The sequence below is a fragment of the Aptenodytes patagonicus genome, chromosome 2, assembly GCF_965638725.1.
Source record: "Aptenodytes patagonicus chromosome 2, bAptPat1.pri.cur, whole genome shotgun sequence".
Lineage (NCBI taxonomy): Eukaryota > Metazoa > Chordata > Aves > Sphenisciformes > Spheniscidae > Aptenodytes > Aptenodytes patagonicus.
The window spans coordinates 166,020,229-166,036,246 of NC_134950.1; the positions used below are offsets into that span (position 1 = coordinate 166,020,229).

At 37.5% G+C, this 16,018-nt stretch overlaps 1 protein-coding gene across 1 annotated transcript in view; it reads right to left on the minus strand.

Moving 5' to 3' along the window:
* LOC143157547 (sodium channel protein type 5 subunit alpha-like) overlaps positions 1–15,083 on the minus strand; it is a 46,955-nt gene extending 31,872 nt beyond the window's left edge. The window contains exons 1-9 of the mRNA XM_076332373.1: positions 14,814–15,083; positions 13,264–13,382; positions 11,881–11,970; positions 10,681–10,809; positions 6,382–6,473; positions 4,027–4,269; positions 3,379–3,442; positions 2,606–2,750; positions 1,105–1,299 (exon numbers count right to left, since the gene is read on the minus strand). Coding sequence (XP_076188488.1) covers positions 1,105–1,299; positions 2,606–2,750; positions 3,379–3,442; positions 4,027–4,269; positions 6,382–6,473; positions 10,681–10,809; positions 11,881–11,970; positions 13,264–13,382; positions 14,814–15,083 — 1,347 coding nt within the window. The remainder of the gene's footprint in view (positions 1–1,104; positions 1,300–2,605; positions 2,751–3,378; positions 3,443–4,026; positions 4,270–6,381; positions 6,474–10,680; positions 10,810–11,880; positions 11,971–13,263; positions 13,383–14,813) is intronic.
* Between the last annotated feature and the right edge of the window lie 935 nt (positions 15,084–16,018).

A 16,018-nucleotide genomic window follows, 5' to 3' on the forward strand; every position in this document is an offset into this window, starting at 1 on the left:
GAAGAAAAGCCGAAGTAAAGCTTGGCAAGCTGGAATTTTGGACGGAGGAACTTCACAGGCCTGTCGACAGCTGTAGAGGAGGAATTTGGTAAACCAGTGATGCCTTTCATTTAACAATGAAATTGTATAGTTGCTAGAGGATATTTGCATGTCCTCTTACAAGTCTGACTTTTCTGATTATTAGCAGTAAATCAGAGGTATTTTTTTATAAAAAGTTAGGAAATAAGATATGTCTTACAATAATTTTCAATCTATCTTGTTGCCTCAGCTCAGAGCTTCACTTCTCAGGAATAAAATAAAAAAAAAGGTGATCCCTGGTCCCCTACAGGCCAAGGAATGAATGAATCTAGGCAATACTTTGCCAAGAGGAAACACTGTAGAAGTCTGATGTGTGTCTATTAGCTCTTCAAACCAACAGCAAAGAAACTAATGCAGTCTCTGGATGTCCTTCTACATTAATATGGAACTAATGGCATTAGCCTGGCCAAAGACTATTCCCGCTCTTGTCAACTGGTAGACCTTCTGCATGCAATCACTCAAAAAGAGGCATGACACCCCTTAAAGAGCTGAGCACAGTGGCTCTCAGGAAGCTTGCATTTTTAATCAATCCTGAAATCTATCAGCATCAGAACTTCCAATCTCAGGGAACTGTAGAAATGACAACTTTTCTTATGGATGCAAATTTATCCACTCATACTTCCTTCATCAGACTACACAGTAACAGCAAGAAGGAATATCCAGAGAAAGGAATTTTTGTACACAGCAGTAGTGGTAGTGTACAAGAATGGGGCAAACCAGAGAGCGCAGGCACCTATGCAAGACTATAAAAGCTACACACTTGCCAGCAAGCCACTCCTATAAAATGTCAGGTCTGCAAATCCTAAAACTTAATATGATTTAACTTGGACTCATGCTGTTTGTTTGTATCACAGAAATGTTTATATATATTTAAATATATATACATACATGTATTTATAAAGAGACAGAGAAATTAATTGTGAGAAAGTACTGTAAAAAGCACGTTTATTTAAAAACCTTATTTCCCTAATTCACAAACAGAAGAAAACAAAAGGAACCACATATTATATATAATAATTTACAAACCTGTTCTTTCTCTAGAATTTGTTGGGCTTCCTGAAGTAATTTTTCCTTTGCCTCTGTTTCAGAACGAGTAGCTCTGTTTTGCTCTTCATATGCCATAGTTACCACAGCCAAGATCAGATTGAAGAGATAAAATGAGCATAAAAAGATGACCCCCAGAAAAAAGAAAACATAGTTCTTTCCACATGTACGGATAGTCTGTGAGGAAAAGGTAAAGGTTGTAATAAATTATTAACAAACTAACATTTACAATAGAATTTCAAACTAATTTGAAACAATTTATTTTCCTATACAATACAAAAGGTCAACATACTGCACTGTTTTCTTTAAACAACAGTAGGATCTAGAAATATATCTAGTCAGGAGTTCCCCTGGCCTTCAAGTAAATAAATTTCAGCTCTTAAAAACTTCTCTGTGATCATACAACGTTTTCTCTTTATGTAACAGACCATCAAACATTCAAAATGATGCCATGTACTGCAGAGAAGAATTAACAAAATCCATTCTTAAAATTAAATGAATTATCTCCCAGCAAATTGGGCAAATGATCATCAGAGTTTAAGTTATGAGAAGACAACTTCAGCTGTAAAGAGATATACAGGTGACTACAGAAGAAATTAATAAACCCCAGTAATAAGGATGAAAGCTAGGATTATCTAAACAATCATGAAAGATGCTATAATTAGTGAATCAGAGGCAATATTTAGACTGATTGCTTATTCTTACATTTTTTTAAATGGCAGGAGAGGAGATGGCTCAAAATTAAGCTCTGAGACATTAAAACCTAAAAACCACGTGACCTCCAAATGGCAAGAAGATGTATCCATTTAAAAAAAATCTCAGTTAATAAAGGTTGCTGGAAAAAAGTTAAAGTGGACTATATGAAAGTTGTAGAACAAGGCAGAGGATAATTCCCTTCTAGCAAAGGCACGGCATAGATGTATGGGATCCAGTGAGTTCTCTACATGCAATTTTTGTATCATTTTTGTCAAAAACCAGAATTTAAAAGTTACATTCAACTCTCTGAATCAAAACATAAAGGCTCCAATTTTTTTTAGTACCAGTTGTCAAAAATTATCTGAAATGAAAGTGTATGTTATATGTTGAACCAAAAGTTTTGGTGAGGAGTCAGGACTTAAAAGGAAGAGAAACAGAGTATGTAACAAGTCCTCATATCCCCTGCAGCAGCAGTGAGCTCACTAGCCGGATCCCCAATCCTTTGGTAGTTATATATTAACATTTAACTATTAATCACTGACCCAAGTGCTCCATAGTTGTGTTCTCCAACAAAACTATGAGCATTCACAGCAGGATTGCTCCCATCCAATGTCACTTGCAGAAGGTGCTACACCTTAGTCACTTGAAGCTACTTCCTTAATATTTATGTTGATTTTAAAACAAATTTGGTATCAGTAATGTTAAAACAGGTGCAGATTTTTCTAGTGGACATAAAGCTCTAAACTGCATGTCTAAAGTCATTCTAGCAGGTAATAAAAGTACCTACTTGTCTGTAGAGACGCTCCCAGCAATCCTGTGTCATCAGACGAAATAAAGAAAGGAAGGCCCAGCCAAAATGATCAAAACTTGTATAACCAAAGTCAGGATTCTTCCCAATCCTCTCGCAGCTATAGTTTTCTGGGCACTCTTTGCTAGCCACAAAAGAAAAGTTAAACAATACTTACTTGCAGTATTAGATTGTACCTGAAAGCACCCAGTACACAACATCAAATATTTTGTTCAGTTTATCTTTAAGTCCATTTCATTATTTCCCAGTATAATTCTGCCAGAAGGGCTGATTTATATGAGACAATCCTAGAAAGCCTTTTGTCTAGTCAAAGAAACTAGACAGAAACTCTAGTTCTGTCTAGTTTCCGAGTAGACAGAAACTCTCCACTGATGTAGGATGAATTCAAACAAATACACAGAGAGGGGAAAAAAATGAAAATATATTTACTTTTAAATAATTCATCAAGATGAGGAGAGTTTATTAATATCTCACAACTCTTTACTGATCTGTTCCCCTCCTCCTTTATATCATTCTACATTACCATTATATTACCAGTGGTTAGCAACAAAGCACATATACAATTGCTTGCATCCTAGTACTTTACTTCATTCTTTTTCTGATGTGAAATATCTGATTTTTAATTTAATAACCCCACACACACACATTCCACCCTCCTGAAAAATCATCACCATTCCTTTAGGCCAAAAATAAAACCACAGCACATCTGGAGGAAAAAATAAGAAAGTACTAAAACTGTTTTGTTCACTTACTCAGGATCTGAACTGAACCCACAGAGCAGTATTTCAGAAGATTTATTCATTCTGTAGCAGATATCTAATAAAAAAAAATATCAAGGAATCATAAAATCAGAAGTTGTCAGTTCCTACAGCACTCTGACAGTAAACCATACATTGCTGCACTTTAAAAAAACCAGCCTGATGGACCACATCTCTGTGAAAGACTCCTTTCACAACAAAGGGCAGATAGGGCTGTTTCTCAGCAGATCTGTCCCTATGGCCATTTAAAAAAAAAAAAAAAAAAAACCTGCATAACTTACAATGTAAGATTTTGTTTGATCTCTGGTAAAAATAAGAATCTCTGCGAGAAGTAGGCAAAATCCCTGAATGATATAGCTTTAGTAATGGAAAAAATCATTCTCTGTGCAGTATCCCTAAAATTAGGATCCCGGTGCAATGTGCACAGGTAAAGAAGCAAACGCTTGTAGAAAACTCAGTCCCTTCTGTCCCACAGCTTGCTAATCTTTCTCCAAATCCCACATTCGCTAATCTCACATTCAGCTGTCCCAGAGACTTCACATTACTACTTGTGCAAATGGAAGGACATACCTTCTTGCGAAAAATACATGCAACTATTTTTTAACATCTCTGTGAAAAAACAAGACATACACAGGAAGATACACAGATTATGTAAAGGGAGAAAAGAATAAAATTTACCTTCATCATTTGGTACATATATCTTGGCATCCTTACATAATGTGTCATTATATGTAGTATTACTGAGGACACATTTGGATGTTAAATTGCCCATAAAAAGCTGGAGGCCTATTAGAGCAAATATACTCAAGCAAAAAACAGTCAAGATCAACACATCAGTAAGTTTCTTAACAGAGTCAATAAGTGAATTTACGATGACTTTCAGACCTAGAAAAATAAGATTTAATAATATGCAAAATGAGAAGAGGAATGCGGTAGCGTTCCCATATGACAATATAAAACAGTTGCAAGTATGTTAAAAACAATCAGTATAAATGGTTTTATAACTTCAGAGTATTAAAAGAGGTAAAATAAGGTATAGAATGAGTAAAGTATTTTTACTTAAATTTCCAAATCATAACTTCTTTGGCTTTTACTTCCTTCTAACACTAATTTTGCTAACTTGAAAATTCTAAATTAAGATGGCATCTAAGCAAACTCTTAGGAGCTTTAATGAATATGGACAGATTTCTGTGCTTGATTAACGTTAACCAAGTACTTCACATTGTGCCATATACACACTACAATAAAGGGTAGCTTCTGCTGACCTCAGGGAATTCTGTCTTAGAAGATAATGTCTTACAGATGTCACCAGTTTAAAAGCAAAAGAACATTTATGACACTCGGAAGGGAACAAATATATGTTGGGGACCACCCAGCTGGAAAGCAGCTTAGCAGAAAAGGACCTGGGGGTTCTGGTGGACACCAAGTTGAACATGAGCCAGCAGCGTGCCCTCACCGCAAATAAGGTGAATGGTATCCTGGGCTGCAATTAGGCAAGCTATTATCAGCAGGTCGAGGGAGGTGATCATACCCCGCTACTCAGCACTGGTGGGGCCACATCTGGAGTACTGTGTCCAGGTCTGGGCTCCCCAGTACAAGAGAGACATGGACATACTGGAGAGAGTCCAGCAAAGGGCCACAAAGATGACAAAGGGACTGGAGAACCTCGCCCATGAGGAAAGGCTGAGAGAGCTGGGACCGTTCAGCCTGGAGAAGGCTCAGGGGGGATCTCATCAATGTATAGAAATACCTGAAGGGAGGGTGCAAAGAGGATGGAGCCAGGCTCTTATCAGTGGTGCCCAGCGACAGGACCAGAGGCCATGGGCACAAACTGAAACACAGGAGGTTCCCTCTGAGCATCAGGAAACACTTTTCTCCTGTGAGGGCGACTGAGCACGGGCAGAGGTTGCCCAGGGAGGTTGTGAAGTCTCCATCCTTGGAGATATTCAAAAGCCGTCTGGACATGGTCCTGGGCAACCAGCTCTAAGGAGCTCCGCTTGAGCAGCGGGGCTGGACCAGATGATCTCCAGAGGTCCCAGCCAACCTCAATGATTTTGTGATTCTTTGAAAATGGGTTATATATAAACTGAAGACCAATATTCTGGCAGAATAACTGAATTTGAAATATGACATAGGCAGAGAGTGATATCCAGGATTTTTCTAGAAGTCTTCCATAAGAAAAAAGTAAAATTACATTTAATCTCTGTTCTCCATGGTGGATATGAAAGGAAAAGTATTGATGGGTGGTTTTGACATTAAAAATTAAACACACCCTATGTTTAATTCCTGTTAAAATTCCATAGCAAAATCAAAAATATATTTGTAATTACATAGAAATGGTAAAGTTAATAAATATTATGACAATGGGATATGTAGTCATTTATAGATTTTCAAATGAGTTTTTGCAGTTAGATTCCAAAATCCATATTTTGGTATCCTAATGTGTAGCACAACTTACAAAAATATTGAATATCTGGACAGCATATGCAAAATACTGTTAATGAAACGATTATGCTCAATCCAGATAGTGGCTGTGTTCAGTAAACAAACAAATTAAAAACTCTGAAATATTGTGAAGTCAGCATTCTGGGAAATAAACCATAGAAGATCAAGCTAATCAAGTATAACATGAAACCAGAAATATGGTGGTATAGCCATCATAGGCTATTGAATAGGTGTGTGCTGCTCAGGAAAGACAAAAGTAAAAAGACAAAGGCACTGGGCTAAGTAAAATTGAACATTAGTGATGGGATAGAAAAAGCAGAAAATACAAAAGTTTGCCTGCGTCAAAATCATTTTGAGGAAAGATGATAAAAAATATTCTGTCAGGATGCTGCTGAGAGTTACTGCAGACTGCAAAACAGTCACACCTTGGGATCTCGTTAACCGTCACAAAAAGTGACCAGAAAACTGAAGACAAGAAGAGGAGAGGAATTAGAAATAGCACACTGCTGAAGCGGAGAGAAAATCAGTAAGACATGTTATGTTGTTCCTTACCTGGTATTACTGAAATAGCTTTCAAAGTCCTCAGTACTCTGAAAGTTCGAAGAGCTGAAACCTTGCCCATACTTTTCCGTATACTAATATACCTATAAAATTAAACCACCATGTAACTGAATGACAAAGACCTAGCTTTTCAGAGCATATGCATATTGAGCACACAGTAATAAGTTATAGAAAATAAATAGGTCAAATATGTCCTAAGGTAGATGTCTAAATTAGAAATCTAAATCCATTTCTAGGTATTGATATAAAATAACGAGACTTTTGAATAGTGCCTCTGAAAAGAAACACAGCAAGTTTCTACTTAGTGTGGATTTGGATGCTTAACTTTTGAAGTGTTTATTCATCAAAATGTCAAATAAATACAAAACCCTCTCATACTGAGGCTAATCTGATTTAGCTCACTGAAAGTGTATGTTGCAGCTGTCTCAAAACTACACAACATATACTTTAGGAGAAGGGAGCTGAGCAAAACTAGGTTTACAATATGTTAATTCTGTACCACATGGCTGTCCTTCTGACTTTTATTTAACAGTCAGCTAAAAACCTGAGCATTGAAACTAGTTTAAATTTAATCATTTCAACAAATTAAAAATTTCAGAAAATGAGGATTTTAAGAGTTGCATATTCTATACAGCACTTTATCAGGTTACCCCATATTTTATAAGACTTCTTTCATGTCAGAATGGACATGAATTGTGACTCATCTTATGACAAGGTCATAACTGGTAACAGAATTCCTTAAAATAAAAAGTCTCAATAACAGAATCTGAGAAACATCGGTTGGAAAGGACCTCTGGAGGTGATCTAGGCAACCTCCCACTCAAAGCACGACTTTTGTCAGCAATAGATCAGAACACTATGGCTTTGCCTAGCCTGTAAGATTAAATAATTCTCAAGTACCTTAAGTAATAACTGCACTTGAGTTAACTGTTGAGTTAATTTCCAAATACTTTTATTTGTTGCATGATAAGACCCAAAAAAACAGGAGATACTATATATCTGCTTGAACGCAAATGAATTAGGAGTATGGGTAGGGAAGTAGGACCATAAAATGAAATTGTTCATACAGCTGTTGGACTACCTGATAGTTACTGATGATTAACAATGTGTAAGCTCCTTAGTGGTTTACAGATTACCCATCAGAATACTTTGTTCACGTACATATATATATATATGTGTGTGATGACATCTGAGTACATAACCTATTATTTACAAATAAGGAAAAACCAGTCAGGGATATGAGAGTTGATGGCAGCCTTTGCTACGGAGCCCATGAGATGGTGGAGTTTAAGACCCTGAGAGAAGCAAGCAAGATGAACAGCAGAATAAAAATCTCGGACTTTAGGACAGCAGATTTCAGCATGTTCAGGGATCTGAAACTGCCCCAAAGGGAAAAGTGACCCCCAGAACAGCTGGTTGATCTTCAAGGGTATTTTCTTCAAAGCACAGGAACGATGCACTCTACCCTGTAGAAAGCCAAGCGGATGTGGCAGAAAACCAGCTCGTCTGAACAAGGAGCTCCTGACTAATCTCATATTCAAAAAGGAAGTGTGCAGAAGGTTGAAGCAGAGAGATCTCTGGGGAGGGACACTAGGACATTGCCAAGCATGCAGGGATGAAGCAAGGAAAGACAAAGTTCAGCTGAAGTTGAAGTTAACAAGGGATGTGAAGGGCAACAAGAAGGGCTGCTCTAAGTACATCAGCAGTGAAAAGATGACTAAGGAAACTGTGAGCCTGTTGTTCAAGGAGGCAGGGAACCTAATGACAAAGGACATGCAAAAGCTGAAACTACTCCATACTGCCTTGATTTGGTCTTTACCAGCGAGGTCTGCTCTCAGGCCTCCCAGGTCCCTGAGTCTAGTGTCAAAATCTGTGGAAGTGAAATATCTATGTGCTGTGATCAAAGGGACAAAGTTCAGCTGGCAGCTGGTTACTAGTGGCAGCCCTCATGGGTCAGTCCCGGGGCCAATATTGTTTAACAATTTCATTAACATCCTGAAGAATGGAATAGAGCTTGCCTTCAGCAAGTTCACAAATACTAAACTGGGGGGAGAGCAGTCAACGCACTGGGTGACAAGGCTGCTCTGCAGAATGAACTTGACAGACTGGAGTTATGGGCTGTATACACCTCATGAAGTTCAGCAAAAGCAAAGGCAAAGCCTTGCACCTGAGTCAGCGTGACCACAAGCAAGAGCTGAGGGCAGACTGGATAATGAGCAGCTTTGCAGAAAAGGACCTGGGGTCAGGGCAGACAGATTGAACATGAATGAGTAAAGCACCCTTGTGATACGGAACGCCTATCACATATTGGGCTAGATTAGCATGAGTCTAGCTCATATGTTGAGGAGTCTAGCTCATACATTGAAGGAAGTGATTTCTGAGACTGAATCTGGAGTACTGTGTCCAGCTTTGGGCTCTCCAGAGCAAGAAAGACATTTTACATACTGGAGCAGGTCCAACCAGGGCTCTAAGGGGGGCAGTAAGACAATTAGTTAAATTGTTAGGCTGGATTGGATTTGTTGAGTCTGAAGAACAGGCTAATGGGGTGACGGAGCAGGAATCTTATTGCTGTCTTCAGCTGCCCAGCGTGAGGCTTAGAGAAGATGGAGCCAGGCTGGTCTTGGAAGCTCACCATGAAAGGATGAGAGGCAGCAGATGTAAGTTGCTACACAAGACATTTCAATTAGAACTTTGGGAGAAAAAAGCCCGCAATGTGGTTGGAAGGGGTTGCTCAGAGAGGTTGTTGAATCTCCATGCCTAGAGAAACTCAGAACTTGACTGGACGAGGTCCTAAGCAACCTAATCTAAATTAGTCCTGCTTTTAGCATGGAGCTGGACCACATGATCTCCAGAGGTCCCTTCCAATCTAAATTACTCTACATCTCTAATAAATTAGAACAAGACAACTGAAAGCTATTCAGAAATGCTAAATGACAGAAATTTGCTTTGAAAGCTCTGAGACTGGGCATGAGCGAATCTGTTCACTGCTGCAAGAAAGACTATTCTGCTTTTGAGGTAAACATTCTGTATCTGAGATGCAAATTCTGACTTGGTTTCTTCCTCATTTCTTGTCCACCTAGCTAGTTGGTTTTGATATGAATTTAAAATTGACCACAGCAGTGATCCATCTTGCCTATTACCCTTGAATGACCCACAACAGATGCTTACAGGGCAGTTTAGAATCAAGGCAGTGATGCTTCCCAGATTTAATTCTTCCAGCAAATTTATAGCTCAGGGACTTCCTGAACAAGACATAGTATCTTTGTGCTAAAAATAACCCTTAATGTGTTTTCATCCAGGATTTTGTCCAGAAGTCTTCTGAATGCAACTAAGTTTTTTGCATCCACAACCTCCTATGGGAATATGCCTACAGGCAGCGTGAAAAACTACTCCCTTCTTTTTTTATTCTGCCATCTGACAACTTCATTTGGTGCCTTTAGCTCTCATCGTAGGAGAAAAAAAATAAATTATGTATTCTCTTTTTGGCTCTGTGCCACAGACTTCAACCATGTTCCTGCTCTGTATTTTTTTCATGAGAGTTCTACTCTATGTAGTTTCTTATTATGTGGAATACAAGATATACATCTTCTCTGTATCTTTTTTTAATTCTGTCATCTTTTGAGATGTCAGGAGCAAAACTACATATAGTCCTGAAGAAAAATACAGGCCGCACAGTGAAATAACTATGTGTTCTGCTTCTTTCTTTATTTCTTACCCGTAATGTCCTCGTTTTCTATTTCCTTCTCTGACCATGATTGCACACTGGAGTGGTGTTTTCACAAGACTGTCTATTTTAACTCCAACATCGTCTTCCCAACAAGTGAAAGCTATTTCAGAGCCCATAACTGTGTATGTAAAGCTAGGTCTGTTTTTCCTTGAGCATCACTTTACATTCTTGGGATTTCATCTGCTACTTATCACCATGTCATTCAACACCTTGTGATCCACTTTGGACCCTTCTCAAATGAGTTTCATCTGATCCAGAGTACAACTAAGACAATATAAAGAGGCATGCTTGGTTTTGGCTGTGTATGCAATCGCCTCTTAACAAAATTTAAATACGTACTAAATTGAGAACAATCAAACACTTCTAAGATGAGCTTTGCATTTAGGTCTTGCTTTAAGGTCTATAACTATTTTTCTTTTTGCAGATATGCAAAGGGTGATTCAACCACAGTTAACTCAAGCAGGTTGGATGCCAACCACTCTAAAGAACTTCAGCCATATCAAATAGCATTTTATCTCTGTGTTTGTCCCTTGAGTGTAAAAGAACAACTGAGTTTTACTTACATTACAATAATAACAACAAGATCCAAACAGTTCCACGGATCTCGAAGAAAGGTAAATTCATCCCAAACAAATCCTCTTGCTAATATTTTTATCAGTATTTCACCAGTATATATGACAGTAAAAAGATATCTGAGAAGGAAAGTGTATATTAAAGTTATAGAAGTAAAAATATTAATGAGATTGAGATACATTCAGGCACATTTCTACCTTTTTATGATTTAGTCACTGGATGGAGATTAAGGTAGAAAATGTGAAGTAAAATAAGACCGGTTACATTAGTTTCAGACTAATGTAACTTTATGACTTTTACATTTAGTCATGGGTATAAGAAGATGCCTTCCTGAATTTTAGTAAGATTTCTACGTAGATCTATAATCACAAATGTTCACATAAGCGTACCATACTATTTCTGGATGAAGGATAGTTCACATTTCCTTACAAAAAATTTTTAAGAATGTGTTTATGTTCTAAAGCAGGCTGGAAAATTTCAAAGCCTGAACATTTTGGCAGAACAATAACAGCAAAGACTTATTTTAGCCTGTGAAGTTTGCACATTTTATACATTTATTCTGACAAATACTCTATAATTGAAAGAAATCCTACATAAAATTAAGCTATCATTATCACCATGCTTACCCCAAAATAAGAGGAATTAAAATTGTAGAACCTCTGAGGCCCCAGGCACATTTTCAAGATTTAATTCCAGAACATTAACTCAAGTTACACTGGATACAGTCCACAATTACAAAAGGTAACAAGACATTATAAATAGATGGCTTCCTAATGTGAACAACGGAACTAGGGCTGTCCCCAGGAAACAGCAAGAAAGAATGGAATGAATATTTATCCCTTTATACTTTTTGCATGAGACGGCCATAACAGACATTCAGGTTATTGCCTTAGAATGACAGCTATTAAGTTAGAATCCTGCTGCACAGTCTCTCTAAAAGGCTTAATCCTTAAAAGGAAAAATGGGGCAACCTTCTATGTTACACCAGATGGCAAAATTAACCAATGTAGAGAAAAGGGCATATGGTGTAAGCCCCTAAGAAAAGGCACTGAAGCTCCACAGAAGACTGTGTGATATAATAATAATAATCCTAAATCTTCCTCAGAGGTCTGACTAAGAATTTTCAAGCCCCAGAATTAGTATCAGTATCCTTAGAAAAAGAGTGAACAAATGGCAACTGAGATACTTACTCAGTCCAGTTGGGTGCTTCTGAAGGCTTAGTTAAAGCCATGGAAGCACAATTGAGTGCCACAGTACATGTAATAAAGCCAACAAATAATGTGAATAATAAATTAAGGAAAAAGTGCTATATTATAAAACAATGAAGTTCAGAAAAGTTGCTGATTTACACACAAAAAAACCATACAGATATTCAAATAATTACTTTGGTTTTGAATATGCTTAGGACTTTTCATCTGTTTTCCAAAGAAACTGATGTCAGATCAAACTTCCGCTCAGCTGGTTAAACTTCATGATTTAAAAATAACAATGAATTATCTGCATGTGGGAGATAAACATGTAAATGTTTATGTTTAAATGCTTTAAAAAATGCATGTAAAACTTTAGAAACCTGCATTTCTTCCCAGCAGGAGCATGGAATAAAGCGAAATGGGCCACAATCCCATAATAATTAGGGGTTTTAAGCCTAGGGAAAACAGATGAAAAAGCTTAATTATCAATAACCAGTGTTCTTTGAAACTGGGAGTTCATATATACATTCTTACAAGAGACACCTATGCTCTGCCACGAGTTCAGGAAACTTTCTCATTTTATGTGGCAGGCAATGAAAACATACAGAAGAAAAAAATCCTTTCATGAAAGTTCACTTGTCACCTAATAAAAGCGGGGGAGGGTTTAAAAACAAACATTGGCCTTAAATTTAGGGTTTATTTGAAACTGAACAGCAAATTTAGTAATTTCTAATAGCATGAATACACATTCAAAGTCAGCCATAAGTTCCCATAACAGGACCTATTTTTACAAATTAGTAATTCCAAATGAAAACAGATGTTTGGCAGAAAAAGCAGAAACTACTCAACCTATGGTTTTGCACCTGCGATCCTTCACATTTTTACAAACTATGTTTATATTTTTGCAAAAATATAAAAAATGGTCGCTCTTCAGAACTTTCTAAACTTGAGTGTGAAATACATTTCTTAGGATAACATCAGACTCTTTCAGCAAAGCATTGCTGTAAATCACATCCTTCATGTTTCAATAACTAGAGAGTCACTGTTTTGGTTTCTTTTTTAAATTTAAGCTTGTGACCACAATAGAGAGTTAGAAGTAGTTCTGGAAAAGGGCTAAAATATCATACAGTAGCCTCTAAATGTTGTTTCATAACAGTATCTGCAAATCTGACTTGAAATACGAGCTTTCTGACATTTTTACTCGTACCAACACCATGTAAATATCTTAGCTGTTGTAAAACAACATTCAGTATAACTTTTTAAAAAATCTCTATCGCAGCCACATGAGCTTACGTTTACATTAATATGAACAGAGGAACAGAACAACAGAAAATGGTACAGTATATTTTAAAACGGAAATAAGGGAAACCAATAAAAGGATATGAATGGATCAGAATTTTAATTGCTGCTTTTCTGACTGGATTAAAAGGACCAACTATAAACAAGGCAGGCATGGCAGTAAACCGGAAAATAGTCTTCCTGTTATTTATCACCATAAAAGTCTACAAAAAAAAAGATTCATAGTATATGAATTGTTTTAATGAAACAAAATTTTCCCCCAAAATTAAACATTTAGGTTTTCAATTTTGCATCTAGAACTGTATCTAACTGCAATTATGAGTAAAGCTTTCCTGTATTCTTACTTGGAGCTGTGACCTGATGATACTACATTTTGAAAGAAAGACACCAGCTATATAAAAGTTCATTATTGCCTGTGAGGAAGAAATAGTAAGGAGAATGAATTTGAAGAGCAAGTGATCATATTCACTTGGTCAAAGTAATTAAAGGATACTATTCTGGGACTGCAACAATGGTGTTAATCATACTCAAAAGTACCTTTCTCTTGGATAGTTTTATAGGCTACAAAAGATTATTTACAAAACACATACTGTGTAGGACTGCCAGAATCCAGTCCAGTCAAAGCAAAAATTTTAATTTTGAAATGTCGCTAAATTATCAAGTAACACTGTAAATTCCCTCTAAGCTACCTTAGGTCGGTGCAGCTCAGTACTTTTGCCACATGAAGTAAAAATGAAATCTCTTAAATCAAAACCACAGTTCATTAACTTTTATCTAAATTTCTTCGACTGAATCAGCCTTAGTTTCTCTTCATCAAGAATATCACTTTGATTACTTTGAGAAGAAAAATCTCTAGAGGAACAAAGCTTTCTGCATGTTCTCTGATTAAATTATTATATTCCAGTGACTTGCTGGTATACATAAAAGACAGCCACATAGGACTGGATGGAACCTTCTGCTCTTCAGGTCAAGTCCCCCTCAACAGTAAGCAATCATACAATAAACATTTCATTTGGAAGGGATTCCTAGAGCATCTACTTTACACACTCCTATCGGCAACAACACAAACCACTTTGCAATAGCATGGAGCATATGCAATTTAAATATGGTACAATAAAGCTGATGAGACCTAAAACAACAGAAGATTAATTTGCTATAACGAAAATATATGGGTTTGCTACACAGAGCACTGGAAACCTCTCAAATATGTCTCCCCTAATTTGTATAGTATTTGTAATTCAGCAAAAACATCCTCAGTAAGTCAACATGATCCAGCATGATCTACTATTTGACAGGCACTGTTTATACAACAGTGAGTTCAGCCCCACAGACATCATAGAAACTGCTCTGGAAAACAAAGCATCAATTATCCCAGAATGTATTTCCTACCAAAGTTTATCTATCAAGTGTATCATGTTTTCATAATTAATTGATTGCTGACTGGAACTTAAAATACCTTTTCATTACATAATGTGGAGCATACCTTAGCACTCCTGCCCCAAAAAATGCTAGTAATGTTTGAAGATCTGTCTACAGAACAATCAAAACCCAGCACCTCCTGAATAGAGCTTTTACTATCTCTTAAGAGTTCAGCAGACAAAATTAAATAAAAAAATGCTTTTGAAAGTTTTAACCTTGTGATCACTGTAGTACGGATCAATATCTTCTAGGGGTTCCCCAATGAGCTCCACAGGAAGATCCCCATACAGAGACGGCAGTTTTTTGCAGACTTTCAGATCAAGCTGAGGAGTAAGTTTATGTTCTTCAACTCCTTTGTCCTTATTCTCCCGGTTAACTTTGGCTTGCTGCTTTTTTTTCTTAGCAATTCTTTCCTCAATTGCTGCCAAGGACTCAGGGGTGAAACGTCGAAAGCTGTTAGTTTCTGATGGCCAAAAGGGATCCATTTTTCCTTCTATATGTTTGTTTCCAGTGCTAGAAGTAACTTAAAAGAGAAAGCTATTGACAATTAGAAAATAACAGAAATAATACACAACTTAAAACTAATACCCATTAGACAAATTATTTCTTCCTTCTGTGAAGCCCCGTATGAAACTAGAATAGAATAGAATAGCGTAGCATAGAATAGTGTAGGACTATTTCAGTTGGAAGGGACCTACAACGATCATCTAGTCCAACTGCCTGACCAATTCAGGGCTGACCAAAAGTTAAAGCATGTTATTAAGGCACTGTCCAAATGCCTCTTAAACACTGACAGGCTTGGGGCATCGACCACCTCTCTAGGAAGACTGTTCCAGTGTTTGACCACCCTCTCGGTAAAGAAATGCTTCCTAATGTCCAGTCTAAACTCCCCCTGGCACAGCTCTGAACCATTCGCACGCGTCCTGTCACTGGATAGCAGGGAGAAGAGATCAGCACCTCCCTCTCCGTGTCCCCTCCTCAGGAAGCTGTGGAGAGCAACGAGGTCTCCCCTCAGCCTCCTCTTCTCCAAACTAGACAAGCCCAAAGTCCTTAGCTGCTCCTCATAGGACATGCCTTCCAGCCCTTTCACCAGCTTTGTTGCCCTCCTCTGGACGCATTCAAGGACCTTCACATCCTTCTTAAATTATGGGGCCCAGAGCTGCACACAGTACTCCAGGTGAGGCCACACCAATGCTGAATACAGCAGGATAATCACCTCTTTTGACCGGCTGGTTACATGGTGTTTGATGCACCCCAGGATATAAAGCAAACCAAGTAGAAGCACGTTCATTTAGAAGAAAGGGTACTGTAAAACAAAACCAACAAAGATCAACAACTGATTCTGGATCCACCCTGTATAATTCAGTTTGCAGAAGAGAGAATTTTTTCCTTTGTCTTTCCAGCTAGGAAGTGACAAAAT